Below are 15,000 nucleotides of genomic sequence, written 5' to 3' on the forward strand. Positions count from 1 at the left end.
GAAGATGTTCAAAAGGGGGAAAAAAAAGAGAAATCATCACTGTAGATAGATGCCCCTGGAGTTGCTTGGCAACCATCTCTGCTAACACCTTCTCCCAAAAAGGAACAGTTTAAGTCAGCTCCTGAGATTTCCCTGAGGCCAGGGCTCTGACCACAGAGGCCCCAGAGCTGGGGCCTTGGGATGAGAAAGCATTTCACTGAGGGGGAGACCTGGGGCCCCATCAGCAGGCCACAGGCTTACACACATGAGGGGGAAGAAAACTATAACCATTTTGCTTAAAGAACATGCTTTTTGAGGCAGGGCTGGTACTAGGGTGAGGTGAGTGAGGTGAGTGAGGTGCTCGAGTGCAGCATTTAAGGAGGTCCTCGCTCTGCATTTGCAGGAGCCTGTGTGTGCATCTTTAAACGTGTGTTCTGGGGGCCCCGCCGGCCTCCCCTTAGTCCTAGCCCTGCTCCTAGGGCAACATTATGACACAGTGCTTAAGAGTACTGCCTCTGGAATCAGCCTGCCTCTGGGTTCAAATCCCAGCTCTTCTTCCCTGCTATATCACCTTGGGTAAATCACTTAACCTCGCTGAGCTTCAGTTTCCTAATCTCTAAAATGAGGTTGATACAGGAATTGCCTTAGAGAGTGTCATGAGGGTTAAATGAGAAAAATGCACATTTAGCTCTATGTCTGGCACCTACTCGATGCCCAGTAAATGTCAGCTATGATTGTTATTTTTAAAAACACATAATAATAAGAAGAAGAAGAAATTTTAAAAAACATATAAGCAGCTCCCCGGAAGCCCTTAAACTGGACCTACAGAATCCAAGTGTCTGGGAGTGGTCCTGGTGCCTCGGCCTTTAAAGAGCTTCACAAAGGATTCCCAAGGTGGGCAGGGTCGAGAGCCACTTCCTGTAACCAAAGTTCAGTAAACATCAGAGCCACCTAGGGAGCATGTTAAAATGCACATTCTTGTGTTCCACTCTGAGTGCTTCAGATTCAGTGTCACTGCAGCCTGGGATGCTAAGTACCTAGGTGATTTCAACACAGGGTCCCCCAAATGACCACACTTTGGAAAACTGAAACTGACTTGCCCTTCAAAACTCACAGCACAGGGACATGGGTCCAACTCTTCTTGTTTTTATTCCTGGCATCCTTAAAGCATGAGGGACAAAATATTGACCAAAGATGTCTAGTGAGTCAAGGCACACTCCTGGAGCAGTAAGGATGCCGTCTGTCCCCTGGAAGTGGCAGCTCGGCTGAGGCAAGGAAGAGGACCCAAGTTCCTGGTAAAAGTGACAGTCACCATAAGAGAAGCTTACATTATTGAGTACCTACTGTATGCCACACAATATCTCATGTGTTTTCACATCAACCCTGAGAGCTGCTATTATTCTTATTCTGAAAATGAGGAAATTGAGGCTCAGAAAAGTTATCCTATTACACAGCTACTAAGTGGCTGAGTCCAGATTTAAATAATGGTCCATGAAGCTTCTAAGCCTGCAATGCCAATGCACTTTTGTGATAAAATAGACATAACATAAAAATTTACCGTTTTAGCCATTTTTACATGTTCAGTTCACTGTCACCGCCATCTATCTCCAGAACTTTTTCATCTTTCTCAGCTGGAACTCTGTACCCATTAAACACAAATTCTCCACTTCCCCCCTCCCTCAGTCCCTGGCAACCCCCATTCTACTCTCTGTCTCAATGAATATAACTCCTCTAGGAACCTCATATAAGTGAAATCATATCGTATTTGTCTTTTTGTGGCCACTATGCTCTGAGAAAGAGCTAGACACCACCTTGGTCTGATACAACCAAACTAGGAATGCGTCTCAACCATCTTCCATACCCTGGTTAGTGTCATCAGTTTGGATGTCCTGTCTCCCCACCCCCAACCCAGGACTCCATGACCTATTGGTGTATTGCGGCAGGGTCACAGAGCTCCCCTGCTCCCACAATCCCCCGGCAAAAGGGGTCCTTGAACTGTTAATGTTCAGAGAACCGCAACTGGCTTCACAGAACAGGTACACTGATAACTGCTTCTATGTTCAAGGAGCCCGTCACTGAGTCACTTTTATCTTCCTGATGTTACTCTGTCCTGCCCTAGAGAGTATTTACTTGGTTTCCTTTTTTCTTTAAGCACCTGATCCCTGAAATTGGCAAGCAGAATTGTGTTATGAAACCACAGGTACAAAGATAAAGCATCCACATAAAAACAAAAGCTTTCCCCACAGTGGAATTCCAGCTTGACTTAGAGGCAACTGCGTAGCCGAGTCTAACGCTGGCATGGTAAGGGTCCTCGGCCTCAGCTCACTTGCAGGAAGGGCTTTCCTAGGCTCTCATCATTAGTTCAAGTGCCTCAGCGTCCAAATCCAAGTCCATTTGGCTGATGTGGCCAATCTGAGCTCTGCCACAGGAGAGAGTAAGAGAGAGCCAGCCAACCAGCATTAGCCGGGAGCCCCACCTCGGCAGAACATCGCACCAAGAATTTTAAAAGAGAGACACACACGGAAGTCAGTGCTTGACATTCAGTTTCTACAATTCGGAAGAAGGTCAACCCACCGGCCAACCCTCTTGCTCTCCATCAGAGCTACCTTTGATTGCTGTGGTCATGACTGGACTCCCAGTGGTCAAGCCCTGGAGATTCCCCCATGGTCCCTGTGAGGCAAGACTGGCATCAGGGCTCCCAAGAAGTGACCCACACACTGGGGGGGGGGTGTGGATGTCCCTGCGGTCCTCTGCAAGGAGAGGGGCAGCGTCTCCTCAAGGGTGCTGCTGGCCTGGGGCAGGGGCACGCAGCCATGTGTAGCTGCCCCTCTGACCCTTCTAAAGCCATCTGTCTTGCTCTCTGTGGCACAGAGGTGTGCTTCAGCCTCACCCCTGTGTTCTAGGATTTTCTCCAGTGGTGTCTTGTCCGTGAATAGCTGGTAGTTGTTCTTGTGAGGAGGGGCAAAGTCGGGAATGACCTATGTCACCATCTTGGTGATGTCACTTCTATTGCAGTCACTAAATGACCCTAGTTTCCAGACACGAACATTGGGCCACCTCAGAGGATGGGGTCCTTTGATAAAAGGGATTTGATTAGGACAGGGTCTCCCTGTGTCTGCTGCTACCATTTTACGTCTACTTCCAAAGGATGTCATGAATGAAACAAAGCGTCATGAATGAAAGCTTAGCCCAAAGGATATAAACACGATGTACACAGAAAACCAGGCAAAACCCAAATCTGCCTAACTTCCCTAAATCACTTCTGAAGCGGAGGCAGCAGGCCTCTGTGAGCCACTGGCTAGAGTGAACATGGCCTTCCAGGCCTAAATAATGCCACAGACCACTTGGCACACAGGCCAGAGCCCTCAGGAACCCGATCCTCTTCTGCCCTTCCTATTTTCTAATCCTTAATGTGGAAATCCTGAAACCAGCCGCTTTGCTCTCCATCATGTGGATCCCCATTTCAGACAAATCCCACGGGTAATCAACTGCACAGAACGCCAGTTGTATTTCCAGCCTGACTTTAAATATAAACTGAAATCCTTAATGCTTCACCGTGACGCTTCTGACATCAGGGACCCCCGTACGATAAATGCCATCATTATCCGAATCGGCGCCCTGGGGTCTCCTCCACCCGCAGTGAGGGAGGGCTGGGCCACCCGGAATTAGAACCTGAATCTCAGTGCTGTCACCATTTACTACAGAATGGACACAAAGATTTGGAGGGGTCGTCTCAGAAACCTTTGGAGGAGAACTGCGTGAGGGATGGAGTCTTCTCTCTTTAGATGCTCCCAAAGGTAGCACCGTGCGGGGGACAGTCACTGCTCCACGCGTGCTTGCTAAGCATTCAGTAAGGCTGCCTCACCGGGAACTCAGGCCTAAGAAACAGAAAGATGGTAGCAGGATATTGTTGAGTCTATTTTTCTTGTGTTCTCAGCCTTTCCAGCCTCACCTTACACCACTGGTTCTCTATCAGGGTGATTTGGTACTCTGCCACCCCATTCCCAGGACCTTGGGCAATGTCTGGAGACATTTTTGGTTTTTTCAATTCAAGGGAGGGGTAGGTGCCACTGGAATCTAGTGACAGAGGCTAGGGATGCTGAACATCCTATAACACACAGGACAGTCCCCCACCACAAAGAAGTAGTGTTCCTGCTGAGAAACTTTAGACCACTCTCTGCTTTGCTATCATCACACCAGCAACAGACTTTTTAGTTTCTAAAACATTCTACATTCTCTCACTTTGGGCCTGCACACATGTTTCCTTTAGCTCTGTCCCACCCAGCCCTGCATATGGATAACTTCCATTCATTCTCCAGGTTTTGGCATAAATAAGATTTCCTCAGGGATGCGTTCACTGAACCCCTAACCTAAATTAGGCCCCCTGTCGTGCTTTCCAACAGTACCCCAATTTTCCCTTTCAGAACACTCACCACGGTCGCCACGACTTTTTTAATGTCTGCCTTGGCTGCTAGGATGGGAGCGCCACAGTGCAAGGGCTGCGCTTTTTCACTGCTGTCCCCCCAGGCCTAGCCCAGTGCTGTCCCACTGTCAGTCTCAAATGCACGACGGAGGCCAAGAAAGCAGGAGGGGGTATTAAAAACTAAGCAAGACACCCAGAGGCTTAAACCATCCTCCCATTAAGCAGGCACCAAAAAGACACTGCAGTAGCTCCTCATGAACTGATGCGGACCACTCCCTAAGGTAAATGGAAAGGGCAAGACACTAGGCAATACTTATAGGATGCTATCAGCCATGTGGCGAAAGCAGGCAGGAAAAACTATCTATGTGTCTACTTGAGTGCACATAGACTATCTTGGGAAAGATACACAAGCAACTGGGGACAAGGGTAAAAGGGAGACTTTCTTTTCACTGCATATCCTTCTCAACTTTGTAACACGTGAACATTATTTTTAAAAAATAAGAAGCATTTAAATGAGATAGAAAGAGAGAGGGAAACAGTCTACATTTTCCAGAGATAAAAGCATCATTCTTGTAGACTGACATATGACGAGAACCCAGCACAAGGTGACCGTACCTTCTGGAAGGAGCCAGAGCCACATTTTCTCCACATGATAACCCAGGCACATGGAAATACTTGTATATTTAAAGAGATAGTCATTTTAAAGGCTGTGTATTTTCAAAACTAGATGGTGCTGGAAATCCCCTCCCTCGGCTTTGCCGCCCTGGTTCTGGCGCTCCCCGCCCCCCGCCCTCCATCGGCGGGATGCAGCTGTGAAGCTGATTCATTCTCCAAGCCCTTCTCCTCCTTTTCATCTTTCCTCCCTACCACCTTGAGGCCACTCTGTCTCTCATGTCCTTTCATCCCAAGCACTGGGCAAAAGAAGAGAGATGATAATGAAGCGCCAAAGTGAACAAATGTTGCTGCTCGTTAGCAAAAGGGGAGGAAGGTAGGCTTAATGGAGAAAGCAGTTGAAATCAATGGCGAAGATGAGGTTTATCGATATAATCTGTGGACTTGGTGTCTTCCTATCGCCTATTAGCATAGATAATGGAGTTGTCCGTATGAGGATAAAGGGGAACTGTCCGCAGTTTACTAGAAATCACCACCACTTGTCGCTGGCTTCCCTGGCTTGGATTCTAAGAAGCCTCCATTCTTACCAGGTCAGTTGCCATCTTTTCTGCGATTTGCTCCCATCCAGCCATAAACGCAGGACTCCTAGACTTGAGTTGAACACATTCCCACGTTCCGTGCTTCCTCCTGTAGACCAGCCTGACTCCACCAGCATCTCAGGAGAACAGCAAACTCTCACAGTCACAGCAAGATCTTACTGTCCCCTGAACAGTTTTCAAACTGGAAGCATTCCACAAGTTTACCTACATCAAATCGAAACACCTGGGAACACTGACACACACACACACACACACACACACACACACACACACACACACACACACGCCCGAAGTAATGAGGGTACACTGACACACACACACACACACACACACACACACACACACGCCCGAAGTAATGAGGGTAGGCTTCCAAAAGACCCAAACAATGATCCATTAGGACTTTCTATCTTCACTGATCAGATTAAACAACTGATCGATTATTTAAAAAATTATTTTTTAGACCTCCTGGTCCCCAGAAAGAACTTTGTAAATCTTTCTCAGCCATAAGCCCCAAAATGCCAAAGTATTTTTCTCTAGCTCTTGATAAAAGTTATCAACGACTACATATCAGCTGTACTCCATTAAAAGCATGGATAGCACAGAAATCAGTTTTTAAAAACTCCTTAGCTTTATAAAAGTATAGCATGGTTTACTCTAAAAATGAAATTTCTGATTGAGTATATCTTTTCTGTTCATCACTGATTAGTTAAAAATCCTAGTTGGTTATAATAATAAAATTTTCTAGAACTAGCTTCATTAATACATGATGATGATAATCCTAATAACATCTAAAAAATAATAACGGCACATATTCATTAAGTGCTTATTTTGTGCTAAGCCCTTTGTATCACCTCAGTAAATCCTTATAACAACCCTGTCATTATCTCCGAACCTGTATAGTCCAGGACACTTACGAGCCATAGGCACCTGGTCCTTATTTATGAAATGACGTTCTTAAAAAAAAAAGTTCAGGTGAGGCAATTAGAAAAGGGAGACATCTTTCTAAATCACAGAGCTTTTCCCCAATTAGCTTGAAAAAAGTCTTCCAATAAATCTATGAAGCTGGAGTGAGAAAATTATTTTAAAAGGTTAGCTAGATGAATGGCCTTGGAATTTTCTATCATAATGGCAGCTCACATATTAGATTAGGCTGATCAGGTTTCTGGGACTCCTCCTCTTAGGAAATCTCAGTGCTTGATGGATCCAAGCTGACTGAGGTCAACCCCCTCTCCACTACGGGGAACACATCACCCTGGGCTTTGGACTCAGACCCTCAGTTTTCTCAGAGTCCTAAAGGCCACATACCATTCACAAACTATTTGCAGCACAATATGCTTTTGTAGGAGATGCGGTGAGGTTTGCCACCAAGAGATTATAAAAGGAGAAAATAAAGCCAGGATGTAGTAGTGTAAGGTATTTTTAATGTGAGGGCTTGCTTTTTTTTTTTTTTTAAGTTTCTTCAAAAAACTGCCTGTCTAGTATGACTGCATCTCAAATGTAGGTACATTCAACAGAGACACTTAGGTTCAGAGGTCTCAAAGGGACCTCAGGAGACTTTTAATCCACTCCCTTACTTTACAAGAAAGAAAACAGGCCCAGACAAGGGAAGTGATATTCCCAAGGTCATATTATATGGGATGAGGAAGCGGGCTTAAAGTCCTCTCCCCTGCTCCCTTCACCGCTTCAGGCTGCCCTCAATATAACACCACATGACCACACACAAGCACGGGATTAACAACACCTTCTGAACCCAGGTGACGATCTGGCAAGGTTCAAAAGTTATTTGCCAAATTCCTCTTGACCATAATTTTAGCTAACTTTGGACAAAATAATAACACGAATGTGAAGACTTTACTACAGAAATTTCAAAGCATTCAGTTAACATTTCATACTGATATACGTGGAGAATTGAAGTAGAAAAAGGTTCAAGAAACGCAGAAGGAATTATCTCACAATAATCAGGTTGTTCAAAAGTTGGCAAGTCCTTCCTGTACCTTCTGAAGCTGTGGCCAGATGGAGGCAGAAGGTAAAATGATTATTTTTTCACTTTCCCAGCCTAATTTTTTTCTCTGAGCTTAGTCTATAAAAAATATCACATTACAATGTTCACAGCAGCATTATTGACGATAGTCTAAAGGTGGAAACAAGCCAAACGTCCATCAACAGACAATGCATAAACAAAACACGGTATGTACATACAATGGAATATTATTCAGTCATAAAAAGGAATGAAATTCTGATACCCGCTGCCACACGGATGAACAATGAAAACATGATGCTAAGTGAAAGAAGTTGGACACAAAGGGACACATATTGCAAATATATAGTATCTAGAATAGGCAACTTCCTAGAGACAGAAAATAGAACAGAGGTTTCCAGGGCCCGGCCCTGGGGGAGGGGGACTGGGAAATTATTGTACAGTGGAGACAGGGTTTCTGGTTGAGATGATGAAAACGTTCAGGAAATGGATGGTGCTGAGGGCTGTACAACACGGTGAATGTACTTAGGATCACTGAATTGTAGACTTTAAAATGGTAAATTTTATGTTATGTTTATTTTACCACAATAAAAAAAAATATCAAAATCTGGATCATATACCTTCACTTCTTAATTGGAATTCCTAAACTTTATCTCTTCATTGCTATTAAAGCACAAATCTCAAGACCTGCTTACTGTTGATGACATCCTGGTCAGTCTATGGATGCTCACACACGGAGAAACACAATCACACCTAGGCCACGTTTTGTCCTGCAGAGATCCATCCACAACCATATTCATCCTGAGACCTGCCACACAATGACTCCAACAAGAAGGCCAACAGCGAGACTAAGGCAACCAGTGTTTCCGGGGACTTGGGCAACCAAACACCCTGACACCAAGTCTCAGCTCAACCTTTAAACTCCTCACCATGGGGAAGAGATATATAGTTCATATATGTATACGCTATCCATAAAGAAAACTGTGTGCACATGCCAGGAAGACCTCCAGGAATTGCTAACCCAGACCTACTCCACCAGGCCCACGAACAAAGAGATTTCAGCCCATCCATGGCTATTTGGTGAACTCAGCAATTGCATGTTACACTGAACAGTGGGGGTCCTTAATGCAAATGCATATCATTAGGAGCTAAATCTTTGTACCTTTACAGGAAAAGGATATAATAAGCGGGATGTACCACTTGTGACTTCTGAGGAAAGGAGAGCTTTACATTTTTTCTTTCCTTAAAAGAATCTATTTCTCATGATGCAAAGAGAATCTGAGAATGAGAGTTTTTTGAACCAGAAGCCCAGAGAACGGTGCAGAATATGAGTTTTGTGTGCTATAGTCATAATCTATCACGCAGGTCTGAGAGGTGCCAATTCTGGGCCATACCATGACCTTTATTCAACTTTAAAGGTTTTTACAGCTTCATCTCCTTTCGTGGAAACCTGTTCATTGCCAGTGCTCTGATAACTGAGTCCCGTAAGCTTTTTTTTTTTTTTTTTTTTTTTGCCGTACGCGGGCCTCTCACTGTTGTGGCCTCTCCCATTGCGGAGCACAGGCTCTGGACGTGCAGGCTCAGTGGCCGTGGCTCACGGGCCCAGCCGCTCCGTGGCATGTGGGATCTTCCCGGACCGGGGCACGAACCCGCGTCCCCTGCATCGGCAGGTGGACTCTCAACCACTGCGCCACCACGGAAGCCCCCCGTAAGCTTTTAAAGATGTTAACAGTTTGTGAAGAAAAACAATCTCCAGTGATACTTTCCAATGCCAACACACAAGGACACTGCGCACAAATAAGCTGCCGCTTGTAAGAAGGCCACTTGACATCATTCCCTTGTGCATCCTAAAGACACATGTCAAGATCACACTAAGATATTTAGAAGCAAACATCTTTAGAATAAGGTTTCGTTCCCAAAGTGCTTAATTAGCAGAAACATTACGCTAGAGCGCTGTCCTTGAATATGCATGCATTTGAACCTCCATGTCATTTTTTCTGAAGCACAAATTCTCCTCTCACTGGATGGTCAGGAAATGATTGGGCACAGAAAACCATCTGTCTGAGGTGTGATCCACAAAATGAGTTCCATCTTTCCAAGCAGGTTTCAGCTGCCTACCAGGGTGACACCGTGGTTTATGAGGGAGACCGTTCTTTTGTGTCTAATGGCCTTTTCTCCATTCATTTTGGATGAGCCAGGCTCCTATGGCCTACTTATGGCTGAACTCTTTCAACACTTCCTGCCAACCTCTTCTGCCCCCCTGCACCTCCTCCCACACCCAATTTCAGCCAACCACGTTTACAAGACACCAGTTAGTAAATCACAATTCAAATGAACCCATCCATTTGTTCAGCAGAAAGTGGCCTCTGGAGTTGCTCCATGTGAAGCCCACAGGTCAGAGTTACATATGGCAGGCTTGCAAACGCGAATAGGCTATGATTTATTTATGACGACCATGTGTGTTTGATGCCCAGTTCCAGTAGGCTGTGGCTTCACTCGCCTGCCTCCATCTGGGATGACCTAGCTACTCACTGTGTCCCATTTCAGGTACTGTATTTCCATTCCACGCTGGGGAAGCAAAGATGGGTGACCGACTGGGGGCTGCACACACAGATGCCCCTAACCCTGCTCACCACATAACAATCTGTGACCAAACACAAAGTGTGCCAAACGTAACTTGCTGCAAAGGTTTGCCACGTACCATGGCTTTCAGGGGAGAGTGGAGAAGTAGCTGCTGGGATGATTGACCACATCGGGTTCATTAAATTGTTGTGTATTTACCCACGAGGAAGGCTGGGGTGCTTCTGAAGGGAGCCCCGCTCCTCATTTCAGCGACTTCCACCCCGCACCATTTGGCAATGATGCTCCAAAGGCGAATGGTAGATATGCACCAGAAGGTCCAAATGTGGACTCCAGCTGAAGTGCAGGAAACTTCTGCCGTCAACAACCTCCCCGCCTCTACCCCCCAGTTGTATTTATACTTTGAAAGAAGTTAACACGAAGCAGTAGTCACCTGGGCGTGCTCAATTTTTGACAAGCCTTAGTCACTCTGTACCCAGCAGAACAATTCACATTATAGTCGAAATCCTGTGAAGATTCTGCCACACATGCTAACACTAAGATGCCAGTAGCTCCACTTACCTTCTTTATTAAGCCTCATAACCTCCCTGCTTTTTCCACCCTCTTTTCCAGCCTCTTCTAAATCTACATCTGCAGATGAAAAAGAAAAGGAAAAAAGAAAATAAGGACAAAAAGAGAAAAAAAGGGGGGGAGCCAAAGTCAAGGGGGGGGAGGGAGAGTGTTTATTTGCAAACAGATCGATATAAATACTGGATATGAAAATCTTTCAAAAATTGACAATGCAACATTTTCTCCCAAGTCCGTATTTCCATCTACCTGGCCCAGATAGGTACCAAAAAAACTATGCAAGCAGCAACAGAGTAGCCTTTTGAACGGATACACCGTGGGGCTGTGAAAGCCCACCCCGCGGGCTGCCACGGGGAGCGGGCACAGACAGACAGACAGACAGCCCTGGCAGCAGGGCCTCTCTCTGTGCATTGATGATCTGTCTCTGTGTGTATTTATTTAGAGAGAGGGAGAAGCATGGAGGACACCGGGGGCCACTCTCTCTCCACACACACACTTTTTCCCAGTGGCTCTAGGTGAATGGAAAGGTTACAGGGTAATAAAAGGAGGAGGAGGCGGTGGGGTTCTTACTGTCGGAGCAGTGTAATTTGGCGGCGTCGATCCAGGAGGACCAGGGTTTGCCCAGAAACGCCTCCGGACTGGGCACTTTGCGATCCAGTGTCGCCATTGCTCTTCCTTCTTGTTGCTTTTTCCCTGTTCCTTCGGCAGCAGCAGCCGAGAGACACGGGATTCGAGAACGCTCCGACGTCATCTTCGGAACGTTCCGACATTGAGTGTTCTGAAAGGGGGAGGGAGGGAGGGAGGGAGGCAGAGGAGGAGGAGAGAGCGAGGGAGGAGGAGCCGGCGTTCAGCGCCCGGCCCGGCTCGGCTCTCGGCGTCCGCCGCCGCCAGGGGCACCAGAGAGACGCCCCGAGGCCCGGCGCCCGCACGCCCGCCGCCGGGGGCGGGGCCGCGCGCCGGGACTCGAGGCTGCAGCGCCCGGCCCTGGGATGCTACGGCGCCGTGGCCACCGCCGGCACCCGGGAGCCGGGGTCGCAGGGGCTGGGCGTGCGGGCAGGGGTCGGGGATGGCCTGAGAGAGGCGCGACTTGGGGCCATGGGAAGGACGGTCTTCCCCGCAGAGTTGCGCTCGAGGACGGAAAGTTTTTGCACGCAGCCCCTCCAGCGCGTCCTTCCCTCGCCGGTGCCTGTCGCCCACGGTGAGGCGCCCCCGCGAGGATTCCCGCCGCTTAGTGGGGAGGGGCCGAGCAGCCCCCTTCCCCGACGACCACCCCAAGCCAGGGAGGGGACCCTGGTGACCTCTCCTCCCAGCCACCTCTCCTCCCAGCCACCTCTCCCTCCACCGTGTCTTCTCTTTCACGGTGTACCTTGGGCCGTGGAGGATTCTGCGGATGCCTTTGGGAGCTGAGACCAGTGGGTAGATGGAAGTGGTTCTAAAAAGCAGGTGAGTTTGGAGCTGCCTTCCCATCTCAGCGAGATGGGACAAATACATATATCAAATATATATTTTGATATGTATTTGGAGCTGCCTTCCCATCTCAGCGAGAGGAGCTGCCTTCCCATCTCAGACGGCGGGGCGTTCAAAGCTCAAAACTCAGGGCCGGGGTCCCCCCAGATTCTCCGCGCGACGCGTGTCTCCGGCTCTCAGAGAACCACTGCGTAGACTTTGCTCCAGTATCACGATAGTGGGAGAGCGGACTCACCACTATCGGAGGATGCTGCTTAGCGGGCCAAGTCCCTGGAGCCGTTTCCAGCGCTCCCCACTGTGAGATGAGGATGGCCCGGATTAGCGCGTGCAACCGACGGCCGGGAATCTGATTGCTGGGAGAATTCACTTCAGGCTTAACTCCTTTGGCCAGCTAGAAAGGAAGCATTAAATTTTCTGTGGATTTTGGACATTTGAGGCTTTAATTGAGATTTCCCCCCCTCTCCCTAGGGGTTGGCAGCAAAGGCCTTAGAAGGTCTTCTGGTATCTCTCTCTTAAAAAAAAAAAAGTCATTTAATTTACTAGGAATTACCTAAAATATACAGACACTCCCACAATCGATATATTTCCCTCATTTCCCCCAGCACCCTTTTAGTTCTTACAACCTCTGTTTCTGCCCCATGGCTGAAGAGCATGGATTTGAAGTTGCTTTGTACTGAGGTCTGCTGTGCCTGTCATCTCATGCTCCTGCACTTGGCATCCTGTACCTCAAAGCCAGGTTTAGGATGTACTGGACTCTGGAAGCTGGTTAGAAAAGTAGTGCTGCACTATCCATTATGTGAAGAAAGGAAGGCCTGAACTTTGATGGTCCCATGCAGGTGGAGAGGAGGAGACAGGTATGAGAGACACTGTGAAGAAGGGCCTCATCAGAGAATACGTTGTATGACTGGATTTGGGGAAAGGGAGAGAGCGAGCTCAGAGGCAGAAGTAATTAGATCATAGAACATTTTCCTCTTCCCCTACAGCTTTCCAATTTTCCTTCCATTTTGGTGTTTATTCCTCATTGTGCATGCAAGGGTGGTAGGCAGCCTCTAAGATGACCCCAATGACCCCCACATCCTGGTTTGCATGCCCTTCTGTGATTCCCTCCCCTTCTCTGTGGGCTGGACCTAGTGACTTGCTTCTAACAAATAGAATGTGGCAAAGTGATGTCCCTTCTGAAGTTAGGTTCCAAAAAGACTGTGGCTTCTGTCTTGCTCACTCTTGCTGTCACTGGCCTGCTCTAAGGGAAGGCCACAGCTTGCAGTTGTGAACTGCCCTTTGGAGAGGTACATGTGGCAAGGAACTGAGGGAGGCCTCTGGCCAACAGGCCATGAGGAAGTGAGGCTCTTTGTTCAGTATCCCGTGAGGTGCTGACTCCTGTCAACAGCCACGAGAGTTTACAGGCGTGTCCTTCTCCAATCGAGCCTGGAGATGAGACCACAGCCCTGGCCCACAGTTGTGAAAGACCTTGAGGCAGAGGTTCTCAGCTAAGTCAAGCCTGTATTCCCGATCCACATAAACTGTGAGATCCTTAACGCTTGTCATTTTAAGTTGTTAAGTAACTTGTTACATGGCAATAGATAACTAATACAGAATGGTTTGGGTGTAAAGTGATGGGTTAACAAAAAACTTACTAGAAAAATACGTTTAACAAAGGAAGAGTCTGAGCAACGTTCCCTTGTTCCTCTTTTGAGCCTCCTGTGAACTGTGTATCATCCTTCTCGAAATTTTTGGCCAGCTTTGTGCAGCTGGTTTACACTAGTATCTCCTACATGCTGAGTATAGTAATTTATCTTTATCCTTTGGGTACTCAAGTTTCTGCTATTTAAACTCAATCACTACTTTATAGAGAGTTCACCAAGGACAAGGTCATGATGTAACTGTTGGGAAAAAGTCTTTAGTGACAGCGATGCCACCACACTGGTGGCTGTTACAACCCTACCCTCCTTGAGGTATGTGGAGGGTACAGTGATAAAGGACTCAAGCCCAGGGGCTGGGAGTCAGTGACTTGAGCTTCCAGAAAATTCTGTCTCCTCTCCTGGGAGCCACTTTAAGTCACTCAAGAAAAATCAAAGCTTGTTTATCAGCAGGGAAAGTAAGGGCATCTAAGGTGCAGTGGTTCACTATTTTAACATTAGTTTACTACCCCAGCTGAGTTTCTCAAGTTATTTCTGCCCAGCACCCTGAAGATGATACGACAGCCCAAACATTATTCCCTTCTAGCTGGCGGGATTTTAGTTTGCAACATAGTAAAGTATGGGCTGGAATCTAAAAGTGATTTGGCCTCTCTACAAAACAAGACTTTGGATACCATTGCCATGTTTAACTGATAGAACACGTAGAACACGTATACGTTATTGCAGTTAGAGTTATAAGGTATAATTGTAGTTTCTACTCTACCTTCCACAGTTTCTCTGACTATGGAGATAATAATACCATCTTTGTGAAACTATAACCCACCTATGACTTCGTAACTATGGATAACATGGCTGTCGATTAAATTACACCGCTGGGAGCCAGAGAATGAAGAAGGCATTGCTCATCCAACTACTAGATTTTTACACTTGACTTTAGATGAAAATTGAGGTCAGTTGGGAGTAGTATTGGGGTCAGCGTGGTGCATATATATTGTCATATGCATGTCTATACTTATATACCAACTATGTATATGGCAAATTTATTGCAGACTTGAATTCCTTTTGGTAGTAAATAGTCACAAATATTATTAGTGACAAGAATCTTATACATCCTTAATAGGAATAAACTGACCTGCAAAACAGTAATTTAAAGCACGT

At 46.8% G+C, this 15,000-nt stretch overlaps 2 protein-coding genes across 5 annotated transcripts in view; one reads left to right on the plus strand and one right to left on the minus strand.

Moving 5' to 3' along the window:
* Positions 1-11,489, minus strand: part of ATXN7L1 (ataxin 7 like 1) — a 239,121-nt gene extending 227,632 nt beyond the window's left edge. For all 4 annotated transcript variants that reach the window (XM_060157270.1, XM_060157269.1, XM_060157268.1 and 1 more), the window contains exons 1-2: positions 11,309-11,489; positions 10,733-10,801 (exon numbers count right to left, since the gene is read on the minus strand). In XM_060157270.1, the coding sequence (XP_060013253.1) occupies positions 10,733-10,801; positions 11,309-11,489 (250 nt within the window). The remainder of the gene's footprint in view (positions 1-10,732; positions 10,802-11,308) is intronic.
* A 344-nt stretch (positions 11,490-11,833) lies between these two features.
* CDHR3 (cadherin related family member 3) overlaps positions 11,834-15,000 on the plus strand; it is a 151,800-nt gene continuing 148,633 nt past the window's right edge. The window contains exon 1 of the mRNA XM_060156187.1: positions 11,834-11,936. Coding sequence (XP_060012170.1) covers positions 11,834-11,936 — 103 coding nt within the window. The remainder of the gene's footprint in view (positions 11,937-15,000) is intronic.

This window comes from Lagenorhynchus albirostris, chromosome 8 (genome assembly GCF_949774975.1).
Source record: "Lagenorhynchus albirostris chromosome 8, mLagAlb1.1, whole genome shotgun sequence".
Classification (NCBI taxonomy): Eukaryota; Metazoa; Chordata; class Mammalia; order Artiodactyla; family Delphinidae; genus Lagenorhynchus; species Lagenorhynchus albirostris.